The sequence below is a fragment of the Fistularia commersonii genome, chromosome 26, assembly GCF_037954325.1.
Source record: "Fistularia commersonii isolate RoL2024-O1a breed Wild chromosome 26, RoL_Fcom_v1.0, whole genome shotgun sequence".
NCBI lineage: Eukaryota > Metazoa > Chordata > Actinopteri > Syngnathiformes > Fistulariidae > Fistularia > Fistularia commersonii.
The window spans coordinates 3,406,223-3,420,975 of NC_141309.1; the positions used below are offsets into that span (position 1 = coordinate 3,406,223).

Below are 14,753 nucleotides of genomic sequence, written 5' to 3' on the forward strand. Positions count from 1 at the left end.
ATGCCCTTATAAGTACCCCAGCAGCTTCACTGAAGACTTTCAGCAGCTACTCCTTATCTAACAACACGTCAGGGTTTTTTTTTTTTTTTTACCCCAACCATGAAGATAAGAGATTGTTTTCTTTTCGGAAAAAAAAAAAAAATTCAAACTTTAACATCAAACGGAGCAGATTTCATAAATAAAATCATGACACGTGGAAAACATGCTTATGTTGCACCTAATTTGTCATCTACTTTTCCATATTTGGGTTTGATGGCTCATAGTTGGGGCTGTTTATCTCTTTGAAACTATTAAAAAAACAAGTAAAAATTCAAGGTTATCCAAAGATAATGTGAGAACATGAGAGTTGAAGCCCAAAAATTTTAATAATTTCCCATTTTACAACCAAACAATTGTCCAATTGTGTAGCTTCCTCTGCAGCAATGAGAAAGCAGGAGTAGAAACAGCCTTCAGTTTTAAGGAAAAGGTTATAAATGCAGTGATTGGCGTCACAGCCAGAATTTTGGATTTCGACTTTCTCCCGGTGTCTGCCTAGGTTTCCTCCAGGTGCCCCGGCTTCCTCTCACAATCCAAAAACAGTTTCATTGGAAACCCGATGTTGCCCAGATGTTCGAATTAGGGAGTGAATGGTTGCGTGTATGCGGCCCATTGGCTGACAGGGTGAACGCCGCCTCTCGGCCAATGAGAGACCAGGACGGGCTCCAGCGTCGTCCCGGTCCTGAGCGAAGGAGAGAATGAATGAATAAAAGAGTTAAAAAAGGAAAAAAAAAGAAAAACATAAAAAAACACGCACATCTGCTGTCCAGTTAGGAACGGGTGCTGGATCAAAAAAATCTGCACACCAAAAGCGCTCCAAAAATGATAACAAATATGAACAAATAGAGGAATTGAAAAAAAAAATAATTTACTTAAAATAAATAAATAATAATAATAAAAATAATAATCATAAATATAAATAAAAATATATTTAAAAATAAAAGATGATTTATTCTACATATAGTTCCACATTTCGAGCAAGCAGGCTCCTCCTCAGCTGCTTACCAGAAATATGTGTGTGTGTGTCCTGAATGAATAAAAGGTCTTTTGGTTGAAATATATAAAGGATTTTGACTGTTTGAAATAATGAGACACAAAATATAGATTCACTCACTATTTTGTTTTCATCGTTTTGACCGTGGCAACGCTTTAGATCGGACGGAGGAGCATTTAGAACCCGTCGTGCATCAAATATGCTCCTTATGGGTCGCTCCCCTTCCAGCTGTATTTTACTTTCCTGCTTGCTTCCATTCCACCCAGTAATCCCCTTGTGAGTTTAATACCGCGTCTTCTGTGTATCCTGTCGAGGCGTGGACACTTTTTGTTGTACTTTCAGCCGCTCTTCTTCAGGAAGAATCTGACATTTCACCGCGATGTCAACGCGGTGCATTAAACGGCGCGTTTCTCAGATGGTTTTCACACATTCCCGCAGCAGGCGGGGCCTGCGTGACAAACACACTGAAAGACACACAAATTGCATACAGACGGTGTTACTTTCTTCTCGGAGATCTGTTACTGACACACATAACACACACACACACTAATAATGTGAATGGAGATACTTATCATGTGCGGATGTGACGTCAAAGCAAGTGTGAACGTGAGTCAGTGGGTAAACATATGCCGAATGAATATTCATTTTCTGTCGCCGATCTCCGTCTCACGAGCGATGAATGAGTGAGGCTCGGCGGATCGGCTCGTTCTGGTTTTCCGACGCGGACGTAATTGAACGTGCGGCGATCAAGGTCACGTTTGTTCGATTAGACAAACGCTATATATGTGTGTGTGTGTTTGCGGGAGACAGTTTGAGATAAGGATATGGGCAATGCAGTTGCCCTTTCCCCAGTCATCAGGCCGACGGCCAAGCTATCTCATTCCACAACCAAAGCTCTCTCCTGTTTTAAAAGATCACAGAGCGATAGCTCAGCATTTAGCCGTGCTGTTGTTGTGGAAAATATGCCTGGCATGTCCTGTGTGTCATTATGCCTGTGTTGAAAAGTTCCCATACATCATTACATTGTGTTTCCAAAGGATATGTCATTGCGCTGGAAAAAAAAACCAAACAAAACAAGTTTTAAATTGCATGTTGTTTCTTCTATTCGTTTTCCCACCGAACGAGAACAGAGAGACCGAAAAGCGTTTCTGCTGTTCGGAGTGCAAATAACAAATACTGCGTTCCGCTCATTTCATTAGCATGTTTCACGATTTATCGTTTTCTAATGGATTTTGCGGTATTTGAATTTTTTTTCATGATAAAATAGCCACATTCTAGCCTAAGAAGAAAAAAAAAACTGTAAAAAAATATAGTAAGATTAAACTAAAATTCATTTTATGAAATTAATGAGGTTAATATATTTAAATACAATAAAAAAATATCATGTCTCTACTTTGTGAAAATTCACTTTTCACGGCGGGTCTTGGAACATCACTTCTGCAAAAAGTGAGTGTACAATTTTTTTTCCTGTGCACAAACAAAACAAACAAAAGAAACCTCTGCTGCTACTCTCTCATGCTGTCATATATCAGTCTGTATCTGCGTGTACGTTATACTTCATACCTCATAGTTTAATGTTTACTGTTTATAACAGTAAAGTGCTAATTCGCACTCGATTAGTATTATTATTATTTTGTTAATTCCGTGTCACCATGGGATTGTGAGAAATGTCTTCTGGTTTCCTCTGTGCGTTCAGTACATGCGGAGAAATTAACAATAAAACTGAACTTTTGAACTTTGATATTTTAAGCGTTTTTGTTTACAATGTCAGCGATATGGAAGGCGAAAAAAATGGACATCGATGCTTTCGCGCAAAACACAAACACGTCTCGCAAAGGAAGGAAATGTGCACTGAACTAACGCCGGTCTCTCGCAATTGTGCAAAGACAAAAGGTTAATGTTCCCCCACTGGCCTAATAGACGGAGGCATTGACGTCGGACGATGACAAAGACAACATCGTCTCTGTGCGCATTAGGCATCGTGCCGAGGGGAATCCCCCCTTGACCTTAGCATCCACACCAGACGGGATTATGGGATTGCTTGGTATCGCTGGGGAAACGGTGTATAACCCTGGCAGTAGGTGTTAGTCATCATCACCCAGGCGAGTAGTCACCTTGGAGACTAAGGAGCTCATTGAGAAATCGCACTGGGAGATTGTGTCGCTGGCTCAGAAAGCTTCATATATTAGTAAAATAGCTAATGTGAATAATCCATATTTTTAATAAATTTGATAATGATCTGCCAGAAACCCACCCTGCATTAAAAGCCACGGAGACAGTTGATGCTAATGCTAACGCTAACACACCGGAGCTCTTCCGCTGTTGCAATGGGAGAAATATTCATGGTCATAAGTATGTGTGTGAATTTGAAATCCTTAACACCCCTGACACGTAATGAATGTGCGATCATTTGTGAATGAAATCACATAAAATAGTTATTTGTGCATTATTTAGTTGCGTTTTAGTCGATTAAGCGAACTGTTCCGGCGGGTTGTTGTGCCGTTGTGCGGCAGCTCCGATCGAGCCGTCCAGAGTTTGATTTCATTTCTCACGTTTGAATGGTCCTACAATGTTGATTCTCTCTCGGTGGTATTGCGAGTTTTATCGTGATCACTAAATCCTCCTTGATCCATTGAGCGCCAGCAGAATGATGTTTGGATGTTGTTTACACCACCTGTTTATGATTCACGCACTGATTTATTTCCCTCTCTCCTTCTTCTTCTTCTTCTTCTTCTTCTTCTTCCATGTGCAGTTTCGACGTGGACAATGGCACGTCATCGGGTCGCAGCCCGCTGGACCCCATGGCCAGCCCGGGCTCGGGCCTCATCCTGCAGGCCAACTTCGTCCACAGCCAGCGGAGAGAGTCGTTTCTCTACCGCTCTGACAGCGATTACGATCTCTCGCCGAAGTCCATGTCCCGAAACTCCTCCATTGCCAGTGACATGTGAGTGCACCTCAACTACACCGCACCTATTTGAATCCCAAAGTGTCCGTTTCACGCTGAATATGCCATTTTAAAGATTTGCCGCAACCGCTAGCGGCCCTGCAGGGAGTTCTGCATGAGCGATAGCCGACTGCACGGCGTAACATCTATTTCTAGCTATATCCCATATTATAAACAGCGTGCTCAGCTCAAAAGTATTTTCTCTTACGTCACGGATGACGGCACCCGGAGGAATCTCCCTGCTACTTTTTATAAATGTTTAAAATCTGTAATCCCGCCATTACTGTGCAGCTGCAGCTGAACTGAACCCGTGACACAAGGATTACATCGAACCGCATGTTTCTAGCATGTTCCTCGCATCCCGCAGAGAACGCTGGATATCCAGTTACGAGAACCCGGTGCGACAGGAAATAAAAGTATCGACGAACAGATAGTATAACGATCCAGTCACGGGGAATGTCGGCGAGACAAAAGGATGAAAAATAATGTCCCGCGGTAACGGTACCCGTGCTTGTCGCTCTGTGCTAGTAAAGCGGTGACCTTGACTTGACCTTTGTCCCGCTGATGTTTGCGCTTCAGTCTCATGCGTCTCCCTTTACTCCGAAAACCCCCCGCTTTGTCTCGTGACACCGGTAGATGTCAGCCCCGCCTACAAACCTTTGGCTCTCGTGTCCGCTTGCACGTCAGCGGGAGCGTGCGTGACCGCGCGGTGGACTCGTAATGTGTCGGGTGCCCCGTGACACTAAACACCGTAACAGTCACCTGAACAAATGTTGACAGTGCTTATAGTCATAACAGAGCTCAGAGGTCACGGTCGTATTGGTGAAAACTCCCCGCCTGGCCGCCGTGTGATTATGATTGAATGCATTGGAACCTGAAAACCAATTTGGCAAGATGACCTCCTTCCCCGTGACATTTCGGGAACACGATCTCACTCCTCTGTTGCCAAATGTCACTCAACTGTAGCCATATGTCTCACCTAAAGCTACTCTCTTTGTGTCTTGCAGTCATGGAGACGATATGATTGTAACCCCGTTTGCGCAGGTATGCAATTTTTTTTACAATATATTTGTCATATAGTCGAGACGTCTCCCAGTGTTTTTAATGATGAAACTGTAAAATCCCGTCCTTCTTTACCCAGGTTCTCGCCAGCCTGAGAACTGTGCGGAACAACTTTGGTGCATTAACCAATCTGCAGCAGGACAGAGCGTCCAATAAGTATGTCCCAGCTTTTACAAATTCAACTTCCTTTTAGGCCGAAAGAAACTTGTTCAACTGAAAGCTTGTACCGGTGGCGTCAATGAGGGACAGTAACAATATCGAATCGCTCACCGTTCATTCACATTTTAGTTTTTGTTACCCTCTGCTGCTCGCATTTGGTATTACAACAACTGCAAAGGTGGTTTGTAAATCACCCTCGGTGTCTCGGTAAATGAGGCGTAACCAGTGCCTTAATGAAGGAATATCCTCCCCTCTGACTATATTATAAAAGGTTATATATATAAAAATGTAGTAAATCGGTGATGATTCTGTTTTGGTATTTATTTTAGAGGAAATATCTCATAGTGTTTCATTTTTTTTTTTCTCCACCTCCAAACCAGGCGATCACCCATGTGTAACCCTCCTCCCATCACCAAGACCACATTCACAGGTATGTAGATGACCTTGTGTGAGTCATGTAAATATGAATATAGGTCTTTTTAGTTTTTTTTTTTTTTTTTTTTTTTTTTTTTTTTTTATGAAACAAGTAACTTGTAGGTATTTACAGAAATATTTTTACTTTAATTTTTTTTATCATTTTCCGTTAGCGGGGAAACACTCATCTTATGCTGCATTTAGAATATTATCATACTGGTTCTGCGAAACCTAGTGACAGCTTTGAGTCAGGGTCATTTCTCTGTAGAGAAATATCAGGTTTGGATTTGCAAAGATCAACTCTGGAGAGCAAACATCCAAAAAATAGTTTAATTAACTTAGTAAAATATGCACTGTGAGTACTAGAAATAAAAAAAAAAAAATCTTTTCTCCAGGTTTTCCAGACCGTATTTATCTCGTTGTTCATCTGTGTGAAAAATTCAGTCAATTTAAAAAGAAATTTCTTTGACAACCAAAAAATCCAGTTATTTTCTATTTGTATGTATAACATATATATGAAGCCCAGGTCAGATTTTACTTTAACTTCTACAAGTTCTGCTTGAACTACTGCAACTGTCACGCCCCCCTCTGCAGAACGGCCGTTCTTTTTTTCTGCACAGCAAACTTGCAGATGCCACAGAAGCCGAGCAGGTGGCACATAAAGACTTAACCTTTCCCTAATATATAGAAATAAAATGATAAAAACTGGACTTTACTTGACTCTCTTTTGACTCCCCTATGCCATATAACTTTTAGGTGTGACATCAAAAATGCACCTTACATTATGAATATTATAAAGGTATTGAAGTGATTAATAGATTATTTTTATTTTTTTTAACAATGTAAATTAAGTTATTAATTTTTTTTTTTCTCCCACATTGTTGAAGTAAATTATTCACTATATTATTTTCTCCTACATAGGAAAAAAAAGACACAAGCGTACAAAACGAATAGCGGATAGAATTAGAGGACAAACTTGCAGGGGATTTTTTTTTTTTTTTTTTCTGAAAATAACATGCATGAGTGACCAAAACAATTGCACCAATATCATTTTCTTGTAGTTTGGTTTTCCCCCCCTCTGCTCTATCCCCCCTTCAATTCCATCCTCCCTCTTGCAGTCCAACTCTGCCGAGCTGTTCCTGTACATAGTTTGGCTGCAACCCTGCATCTGTGCAGCAGAGTGGCCTCTCCGAGCGCTGGTGTCTGATGTCGCACTAAGCATGAGAAGAATGTCATTGACGTCAGTGCAGTTGCTGTCAGAGAGAGTAGCACCCCAGAAAAGCCACTGACACCACCAGTGGGGAGCGAGAGAATGGGAGACCGGGAGAAAAGAAAGACGAGCTAGACGGAAAGGAGACAAAAGGAGAGGAAAGGAGGTTCAAGGGTTTTGGAGCTCAGCGGAGGAAGTGGGGAAATTTTAGACAATAAGAGGTGACAGGAGATGATCAGTGGTCTTGTCCTGAGCTGACAGTATTATTCCAGACAGAGCCGACCCTCGTCCACATCGAGTGTCACACGTGTGTGGTTTTTTTTTTTTTTCTTTTTCGTCATTAAAGTTAATCGTGACGCTGAAAAATCGTCCCTTCCTTTTCTGGAATAACCTCCTCCGCCACCTGATCACAAAGCTTTCAAATCCCTCGCTATGCTAGATTAGTCCAGAGCATCAGTATTAATTGGAATTCTGACAAGGTGACATTTTCTAGCTTTCGACAGACGCGTTTCTTTGACTTCCAACGGAGAAAATAGGCGAATTTCACGCAAAGCTTACAATATCCCACGATTGTTGCAGTCCCCGTATGACAGATTGATCTGTACGTCCAGATAGCATCCATGCACAAAGAACCTAAGGGGGGCTCCACGCTCTCGCTCGCCGCCTTTACGGCTCCAGTCCATGTTTTGTCGCTCCCCCTTCCCCATCCACAGTGCAGTCCTCTCAGGCTTTAGGTACAGCTTTGGGAGAGCAGCACGTTTGCTACCAGGGACGCCGAAGCAACAGCAGCCCACCCCCTATACACACAGCATCTATAGGAAACACTATCCAGCACACACAGCTGTGGGATATATCTTTTGCCTCCTGGATACCATGGATGTATTTACTGGCACAGAGGCTAGGGAGATCAAATCATAATGTGTTATGGTTAGCATTTTGTGTGGTGTGAGAGAGTGTGCGTGCATGTGTGTTTTTCTGCATGTGTGTGATGTCTCAATATTTGTTTACCACGTCAGGATGGTTCTGAGAGCAGCCCGGTGTCAAAGCCTTGACATGGATCTGAGGTGATTCTCAGCCTCTCTCTGGATCCTGGATCTTCTCTCCCTCCAGCCTCTTGTGGCAGACATGGGCCTGCCAAGCAGACTGCTGTTCATCCTGCTACATGACTGGAATTACATCTCTGTTATGAATGATGGAGGAAACCTCACACACTTACATCATGATCACGCAGTGTGATCCGTATGATGTGTGTGGTTGATAGTGTGTGAGGCTCTCCGAATGGTTGAGCTATTGTTTTTTTGTTTTTTTTTTTGCTGTTGCTCCCGGTATCGTTTTCCTGCGGTTCACATTTGTAACGGACATCCGTAATTGACTCCGGTATCTTTTTTTTTTTTTTTTTTTGCCACCTGTCATCAACTGCATCCTTGCTTCTGTCTGACGTGGTCATAAAAGGAATTATCCTGGATCCGAAGAGTAAAACTTTTGGATTTTTGGAGGAGAATCGTTGAGCTCGGGCGCAGCTGACCTGTGACCGCTCATCTGTCGGAAAGGATTCGGGACGACAAGAACCTACTCGGACGCCCCGCAGCTGGCTTACCTGTCCAGTATGAAGAGTCACCCATGCGTCTACTCGGGGTATCCCAGTTTAGCCGTTTGTGGAGTGGGAAACCCCGGGCCTGGACCGTCCGCTAGCCCACTGAAGCGGGCCCTCACTGACCCCGTGCCCCCCTGTCTTGCCCCCGCAGAGGAGGCCTACCAGAAACTGGCCACCGAGACTCTGGAGGAGCTGGACTGGTGCCTGGACCAGCTGGAGACGCTGCAGACAAGACACTCCGTCAGCGAGATGGCCTCCAATAAGGTGAGACTCACCGCAAAGTTTTCCTGAACTTATCTAGTTGGAGTTTCTCCGAATTGTCGATTACAAGTCCTGAAACAACTCTATTTTTTTTTTTTTTCTTTTAATATGTGATGCTCAAATTACATGCTAGCTGTTTTGAAGTTAATCTACAGTGCAACTGCAGTTTAATTGAGCTTTTCGAGCGTCTTTTCATTCACGTGAATCGAATTAGCTTGTGGTTGTCATGCCGACACGAAAGGCCTTTGCAAGAGCCGCTTGCTTCTCGATATTTCATAATCTGTCCACATCCCGTGTTCACGCCTCACCTAAGAATAATAATAAAAATAATCATTCTAGACAAACACGCAGAATCGTAAAGGCAAAGAGCGGCCCCGGTTTTAGAGACGTGTGTTTTGAGGCAGGTCTTAGAGCCGCGAGGAGAATCGATGCCACGGACGGGTCGTGGCGAGGGAGAGCTTCAGCTGGAAGCTCTGTATATCTGCGTTGTTCAACGGACAGGACGTACGTCGCCAGTGTGCTGGTGATAGCATCGTCATGCAGGCAATGAATTGTGCCGTGAGCATGCTCAGTCACCTCCGCTGTGTGTGTGTGTGTGTGTGTGTGTGAGTATGGAGAGAAGGCGCTACACCGCTCTGAATGCTGATCAGCTCTGAGCTCTGATGTCACACACACAGTGATGTCATGAGAGGGTACGGAGACGGCGAGGACGGCCTCGGGAAGGAGCAGCGAGGCCGGAGCTCCGTCTCACGATCCGCGACACGGGGCCTCGTTCGAAAAAGGAATTTTTAATCAAGTGTACAAGAAACGCCGTTTAACCGCCGCACGTCAGCACGGTTACCTCCGGTTGTCATGGCAACTGCCACAGGCCCCAACCAGCTTGGTATCTCATTCCGGCAACACATACCCACACGCACATCCCGGGTAATGCTGGCACCGGAGTCAACAACCTGCAGACTAATGTTCACACTTCTTATTGTGAATGAAAAGCGTGGAAAAGAAGCGCTTCCCTCCGACAAAAATGCCTTCTCGTATTACACATTTGCAAAATAGGGCCGCTCAGTAATTGTATGATTTATATTTCTTGGGTTACTGCGGTTACTCCATTCCCCCACTGCCCTCAGGCAAAGTAATGATCCGGTCAGATTCGGAAAATACCTTTAAGTCTCGTTTGAATATGAGCATCCGCAAATGACACAGGCTGATGTAACTTAAGGTCAAACCGGGTGACATTTCCTGAATTTTATGGAGAATCAATAACGGATCAATATCCAATACATCAATTTCTGCAGTTTTTTATTCTCAGTTTTGAGCATCACTGCAATAAGCAGTTATGTTGAGGTCAATGTTCCTCAAAACCAACAACGAGTTTGAGTCATGAAATATTGATGAAAAACACAGCACAGATTTGTTTTATTATTAATAATTTAACCATTTTAAATGCGTACATGTCCTAAAGATTATGTTCACGGTTAAATGAGCTTTCAGTCATAAGTGTTTATGTTTGTTGAGGTGCAAAGGGATTTTCAAGTCTTTTTTAAATGTTGTTTGTGCATAAAAACGATCTTCAAATCTCCCAAGCCTGGGGTAATTTTAAAATATGCTTGTTAAAAGAATTGAAAATTAAGATTTTTACAATAATGTAAATGTACATTTCGATATGAATGCGAGGGTGAGACTGTATTATTCTGCTTTATCGCAATATTGGGAAATATTACGCTTACAAAAGAGGAAATATTTCCATGTGACATATTATATCAATTTATTTTTTCAATCAATCAATCAATGATCAATGAACTGCAGAAGTTGTGTGCAAATTATTCACTGGCACAGGCTAGTATGGCAAATATGTACCGTATGGCCATGATGGTAATGTAAAATGTGTTAAATATACATATATTAGCAGAATTACCTTTCAACATTCCAAGTTAGGTGGTCAATAATATTCCAAACAATTTTTTAGTGTCACTGACGCAGCAGTGCGGTCATTTTCAAGGATGCTCGGTGAAAGAATTGAAAATTACAAATTTTCCAATAATGTAAATTTCAATATGAATTTGAGGGTGAGACAGCTATTATTCGGTTTTACTCTGCTTTACCGCATTATTAGGAAATATTACAAATCATTTTAAAATGTGCTGGGTACATGCTAAAATATGCTTGAAAGAATTGAAAATCAAATTTTTTACAATAATGTAAATGTACATTTCAATATGAATGCGAGGCTGAGACTGTATTATTCTGCTTTGCCGCAATATTAGGAAATATTACACATACAAAAGGGGGAATATTTCCCTGTGACGTATTATGATTAACTAACTGACTATTTTTTAGAGTCACTGACGGAGCAGCCGTTCTCTAATATGGTTTAATTTTTGGACAAAAATTAAACCATTTATAAATAGTGGGTTTTTTTTAGCATCTTGGCACGGTGCGTGTCATATACATGAAGCGGAGGCGTGGACGTGTGGCCCTCCTCATAATGCTCCAGCCATTAAGCTATTAAAAGCTCTCACTCAGCAGGTGAGTCAGCTGAGATCCCTTTTTTTGTTTAATAATAAAAAAAAAAAAAATTTCACAGAGAACATAAAAACCACAAAGAATACTACCACACATTGAACCCCAGCGATAATTCTTGCACATCCCCGTTCATCCAAATGCGGCAGGCCTATATATTTCCATGCAGTGTCTCCCCCACGTCTCCCGCGGGACATTAACCATCAGCGCACGTCTATGTAACTTTTTTCTGGGAACAAGAAGTCGGGGCGATAAATTCGACCGTTAGCTTCATTTTATCGGGGAGCGCCGGGTCACACGAGTGGAAAGAGAAAACCCAGGACCATCTTTGACCAGATCAGAATTGCCGTGCATTGATGACGTTTGAAAATTGCAGCGGTTTAATGGAATGACTGTCGCGCAGCGTTTTGGTTTTGTTGTGATTGCTTTGTTTTTTGCTTGTTTCCATAAAGGCTTAGCAACTTAATGCATTGACTCTGAAACTTTCACTTTCTCCCGATACGGCCAAGCCTTTAGTTTTTTTTTTCTTTTGTCCATTCATTATCAACACTGTGTATTGTCCTGCACATGTGTTGCCTTTTCATGACCTTAATTCTTTCATTCGTTCAGTTATTATCCAAATCGCTTATCCTGCGCAGGGATGCTGGAGCCAATCCCATACCGGTTTCCAGCCAATCACGGAGCCACATACGGAGACATACAACCATTCACCATCGCATTCACACATCTGGATAATGTTGGGCACACTTGTCAAACTCAAATGTGGCCCGCCATGTCATTTTATGAGGCGTCTTAAAAGGTCTGATTGTCTTGAAATAAATAAGTCAAACGCGTGCATTCACCATGAACTATATACCCCAAAATACATGCCGATCACGTTACCCGCAAAGAGACGGCATCTCACCGTTAGATCGCAGTGTAGTGCAGGTTGTTTCAAGAAAGATGGGAAGGCGAATACATGTTTCTTGCTCTCAAGTAGAAAAAGCGGTGTGTCTTTTGTGCTGTGAGGCAGCGTCGGTTGTCAAAGAGTACAATCTACGTCGCCATTTTGACACCAAACACGGAGCCAAGTATGCTAAAGTTAGCCTTCCAGAAAAACAACAAATTAATATTAATATAAAATTATATATTTTTTTATTCACTTGGATAGTTTGATCGTTGATTGACAGAGTAATGTGGGTTTCTTGACCCAATATAAAAGGATTTATGTCATAACGGAGCAACTTGTAAACAATAATTTTTTTACATCTATGCAAATGCATATGTAACATTTTGGATTAGTTATTATCATATTATGTTATTTAACATTAAGTTACATTTATTTTACATTAAGATAAGATAAGATAAGATAAGATAAGATAAGATAAACTTTATTGATCCCCATTTGGGAAATTCTTTTGTTACAACAGCATAACAGTTATGGTGTCAATAAATATAAATATAAATATAAAATAGATATAAATATAAATATAGATATAAAAATGAATATAAATATAAAAATGAATATAAATAAATATAAATATAAATATAAATATAAATATAAATATAAATATAAATAGAGACGAATAGAAAACACATAGAAGCATCAAGGGTAGGAATGGACAGACGAATGGAAAGAAAAAGACAGTGAGGATGAAAATAGACAACCAAAAACAACAACAGGGATAGGAACATAAACAGAGTGGAAACAGCATTTGGTTCCATTTAGTCACATTTTTACTGTAACTGTTACATGTGGCCCTTTGAGGGCAACCATTACGCTGATGTGGCCTTTGGTGGAAATGAGTCTGACACCCCTGATGTAGGGACTCGAAATTGACCCGCTGCACTCGGATGTCACCCAGGAAACCCGCGCAGACACGGGGAGAGCGTTCAAACTCCCGTCGGAATCGAGGCCACCGTGCCAAACGCGTCTGTAACTACTTTACTTTATTTTCCTTGGCTTGCAGTCGGAGTCGCCTTTAAATGTCTCTCCATCTCCATGCGGTTTCCGGCATGAATGGACTTTAAATAAGTGAAAACAACAGCGCCAACGGTCACAGTCCTGCTCCTCTACTGGGATCCGTCACCAAAATAGATACAGAGTGTGAGAAAACACACCCTCGAAACAGAGATCTGCAGGTGTCGTGGGTTTTTTTTACGCGGCGGAGACGGGATATTTTCGGTCACTCTTTCAAAGAGCAAATTACACACAGGACACTTGCTAAGCCTGGTGTGACACTTTCCAATTTCTACCCAGGAGTGTGTATTCACACCTCTTGGATGGGCTATAAATTCGTGTGTGTACTGTGACACAGGGAGGGAGTTTGTGTGACTATGTATTTATGTATATGATTCAGCAGGGAGTGTATGTGTGTTTGTGTGTGTGTGTGTGTGTGCGGGCCTGCGCCGACATGCTCTTGGTCAGAGTCAATCAAAGTGGGTGGATGTGTGCGAGCTGGTGGTCTCATCTGCTCCGGCGTAGCTGTAAATTACTCCCAGCGCCAGGCCGGCTGCAGCACCGCGGCGTGAAGTAAGCGGAGACGGCTTCGGTCCCTTTACAATCAATAAACCGGACCGTCGCAGACTCGGCCGCACGTGTGTGGAGCCTCTTATTTACGTCACGATAGGCGTGGGGGTGATTTTATCCTCGCCGCTGTTTTCGGTTTGAACCCATGGTGGCGAGGTAGTCGGCGCTTCCGGCGCTTCCGCCCCCGCATCAAGAAGGCTCCTGATTGGATTCCGATGTCCAATATCGGGCCCGCGGGCCAAATTCGACCCGTGTTCAAATTTACACCGACCCGAAGCCTCTGTCGTGAAATCAACGATAAATTTTCATTCGGCCCGTTATCTGTTTTGCATTTTTGAACTGAGTCTAAAACTGAGAGGAAATGAAAAACACAGTATTTCTCCTTTTTGATAATGATTAATATAATGATTCATGTGGCCCTTTATGTTTTGTACTTCTGAATAAGTGTTAATTTCTTGTTCACATGTTTTGAATTTAGAAGTTCATAATGAGAATTTAAGAGTGAATGATATGTAATGTTTCAAATTAAATTAGATATGTTTCATCTTTCTGAAAGGTTTTTTTTTAATTTTTTTAGAACTTTAGATCTGTGTTCTGTGTGAAAAGTAAGCCATTTGCACACCAAAAAAAAACCATAAAAATGGTTAATTTATATTGAATTAAAATGGTTCAGAGAATGTCAGGCCCTCACACATTTCCCCGCACCAAATCAAGCCAAATTTGCAAAAAGTTCGGACACTGTTTCCCTACCTTTCTCCCACCGCCTCTCGTCCAGTGGCTCCAGCCCCCTTTGTGGAAAAAAAATACTGATTTATTTGGAGTCATTAGCCATCGATGACCTCCAGAACTATGAACCGTCCGTCATTATTCATTTGCATTTAATAACAGTTATGTTAAGTGTTTTGCAATAGCCAGTTTTGCATGATTCTTGTGATTAACATAAATACATTCTGGATCAGTAACTGCTTCAGTCAGTCATTTAGCCATTTTTCTCACACTCTGAGCACAAACAGTGCAGGACTTTGTGCAGCTTGTTGATGTGAAGCTGTTCTT

The 14,753-nt window shown here is 42.0% G+C and overlaps 1 protein-coding gene across 4 annotated transcripts in view; it reads left to right on the top strand.

The window, feature by feature from the left end:
• pde4d (phosphodiesterase 4D, cAMP-specific) overlaps positions 1–14,753 on the top strand; it is a 152,888-nt gene that overhangs the window by 125,448 nt on the left and 12,687 nt on the right. For all 4 annotated transcript variants that reach the window (XM_086174054.1, XM_086174055.1, XM_086174056.1 and 1 more), the window contains exons 2-6: positions 3,783–3,974; positions 4,982–5,018; positions 5,116–5,192; positions 5,576–5,625; positions 8,565–8,677. In XM_086174054.1, coding sequence (XP_086030180.1) covers positions 3,783–3,974; positions 4,982–5,018; positions 5,116–5,192; positions 5,576–5,625; positions 8,565–8,677 — 469 coding nt within the window. The remainder of the gene's footprint in view (positions 1–3,782; positions 3,975–4,981; positions 5,019–5,115; positions 5,193–5,575; positions 5,626–8,564; positions 8,678–14,753) is intronic.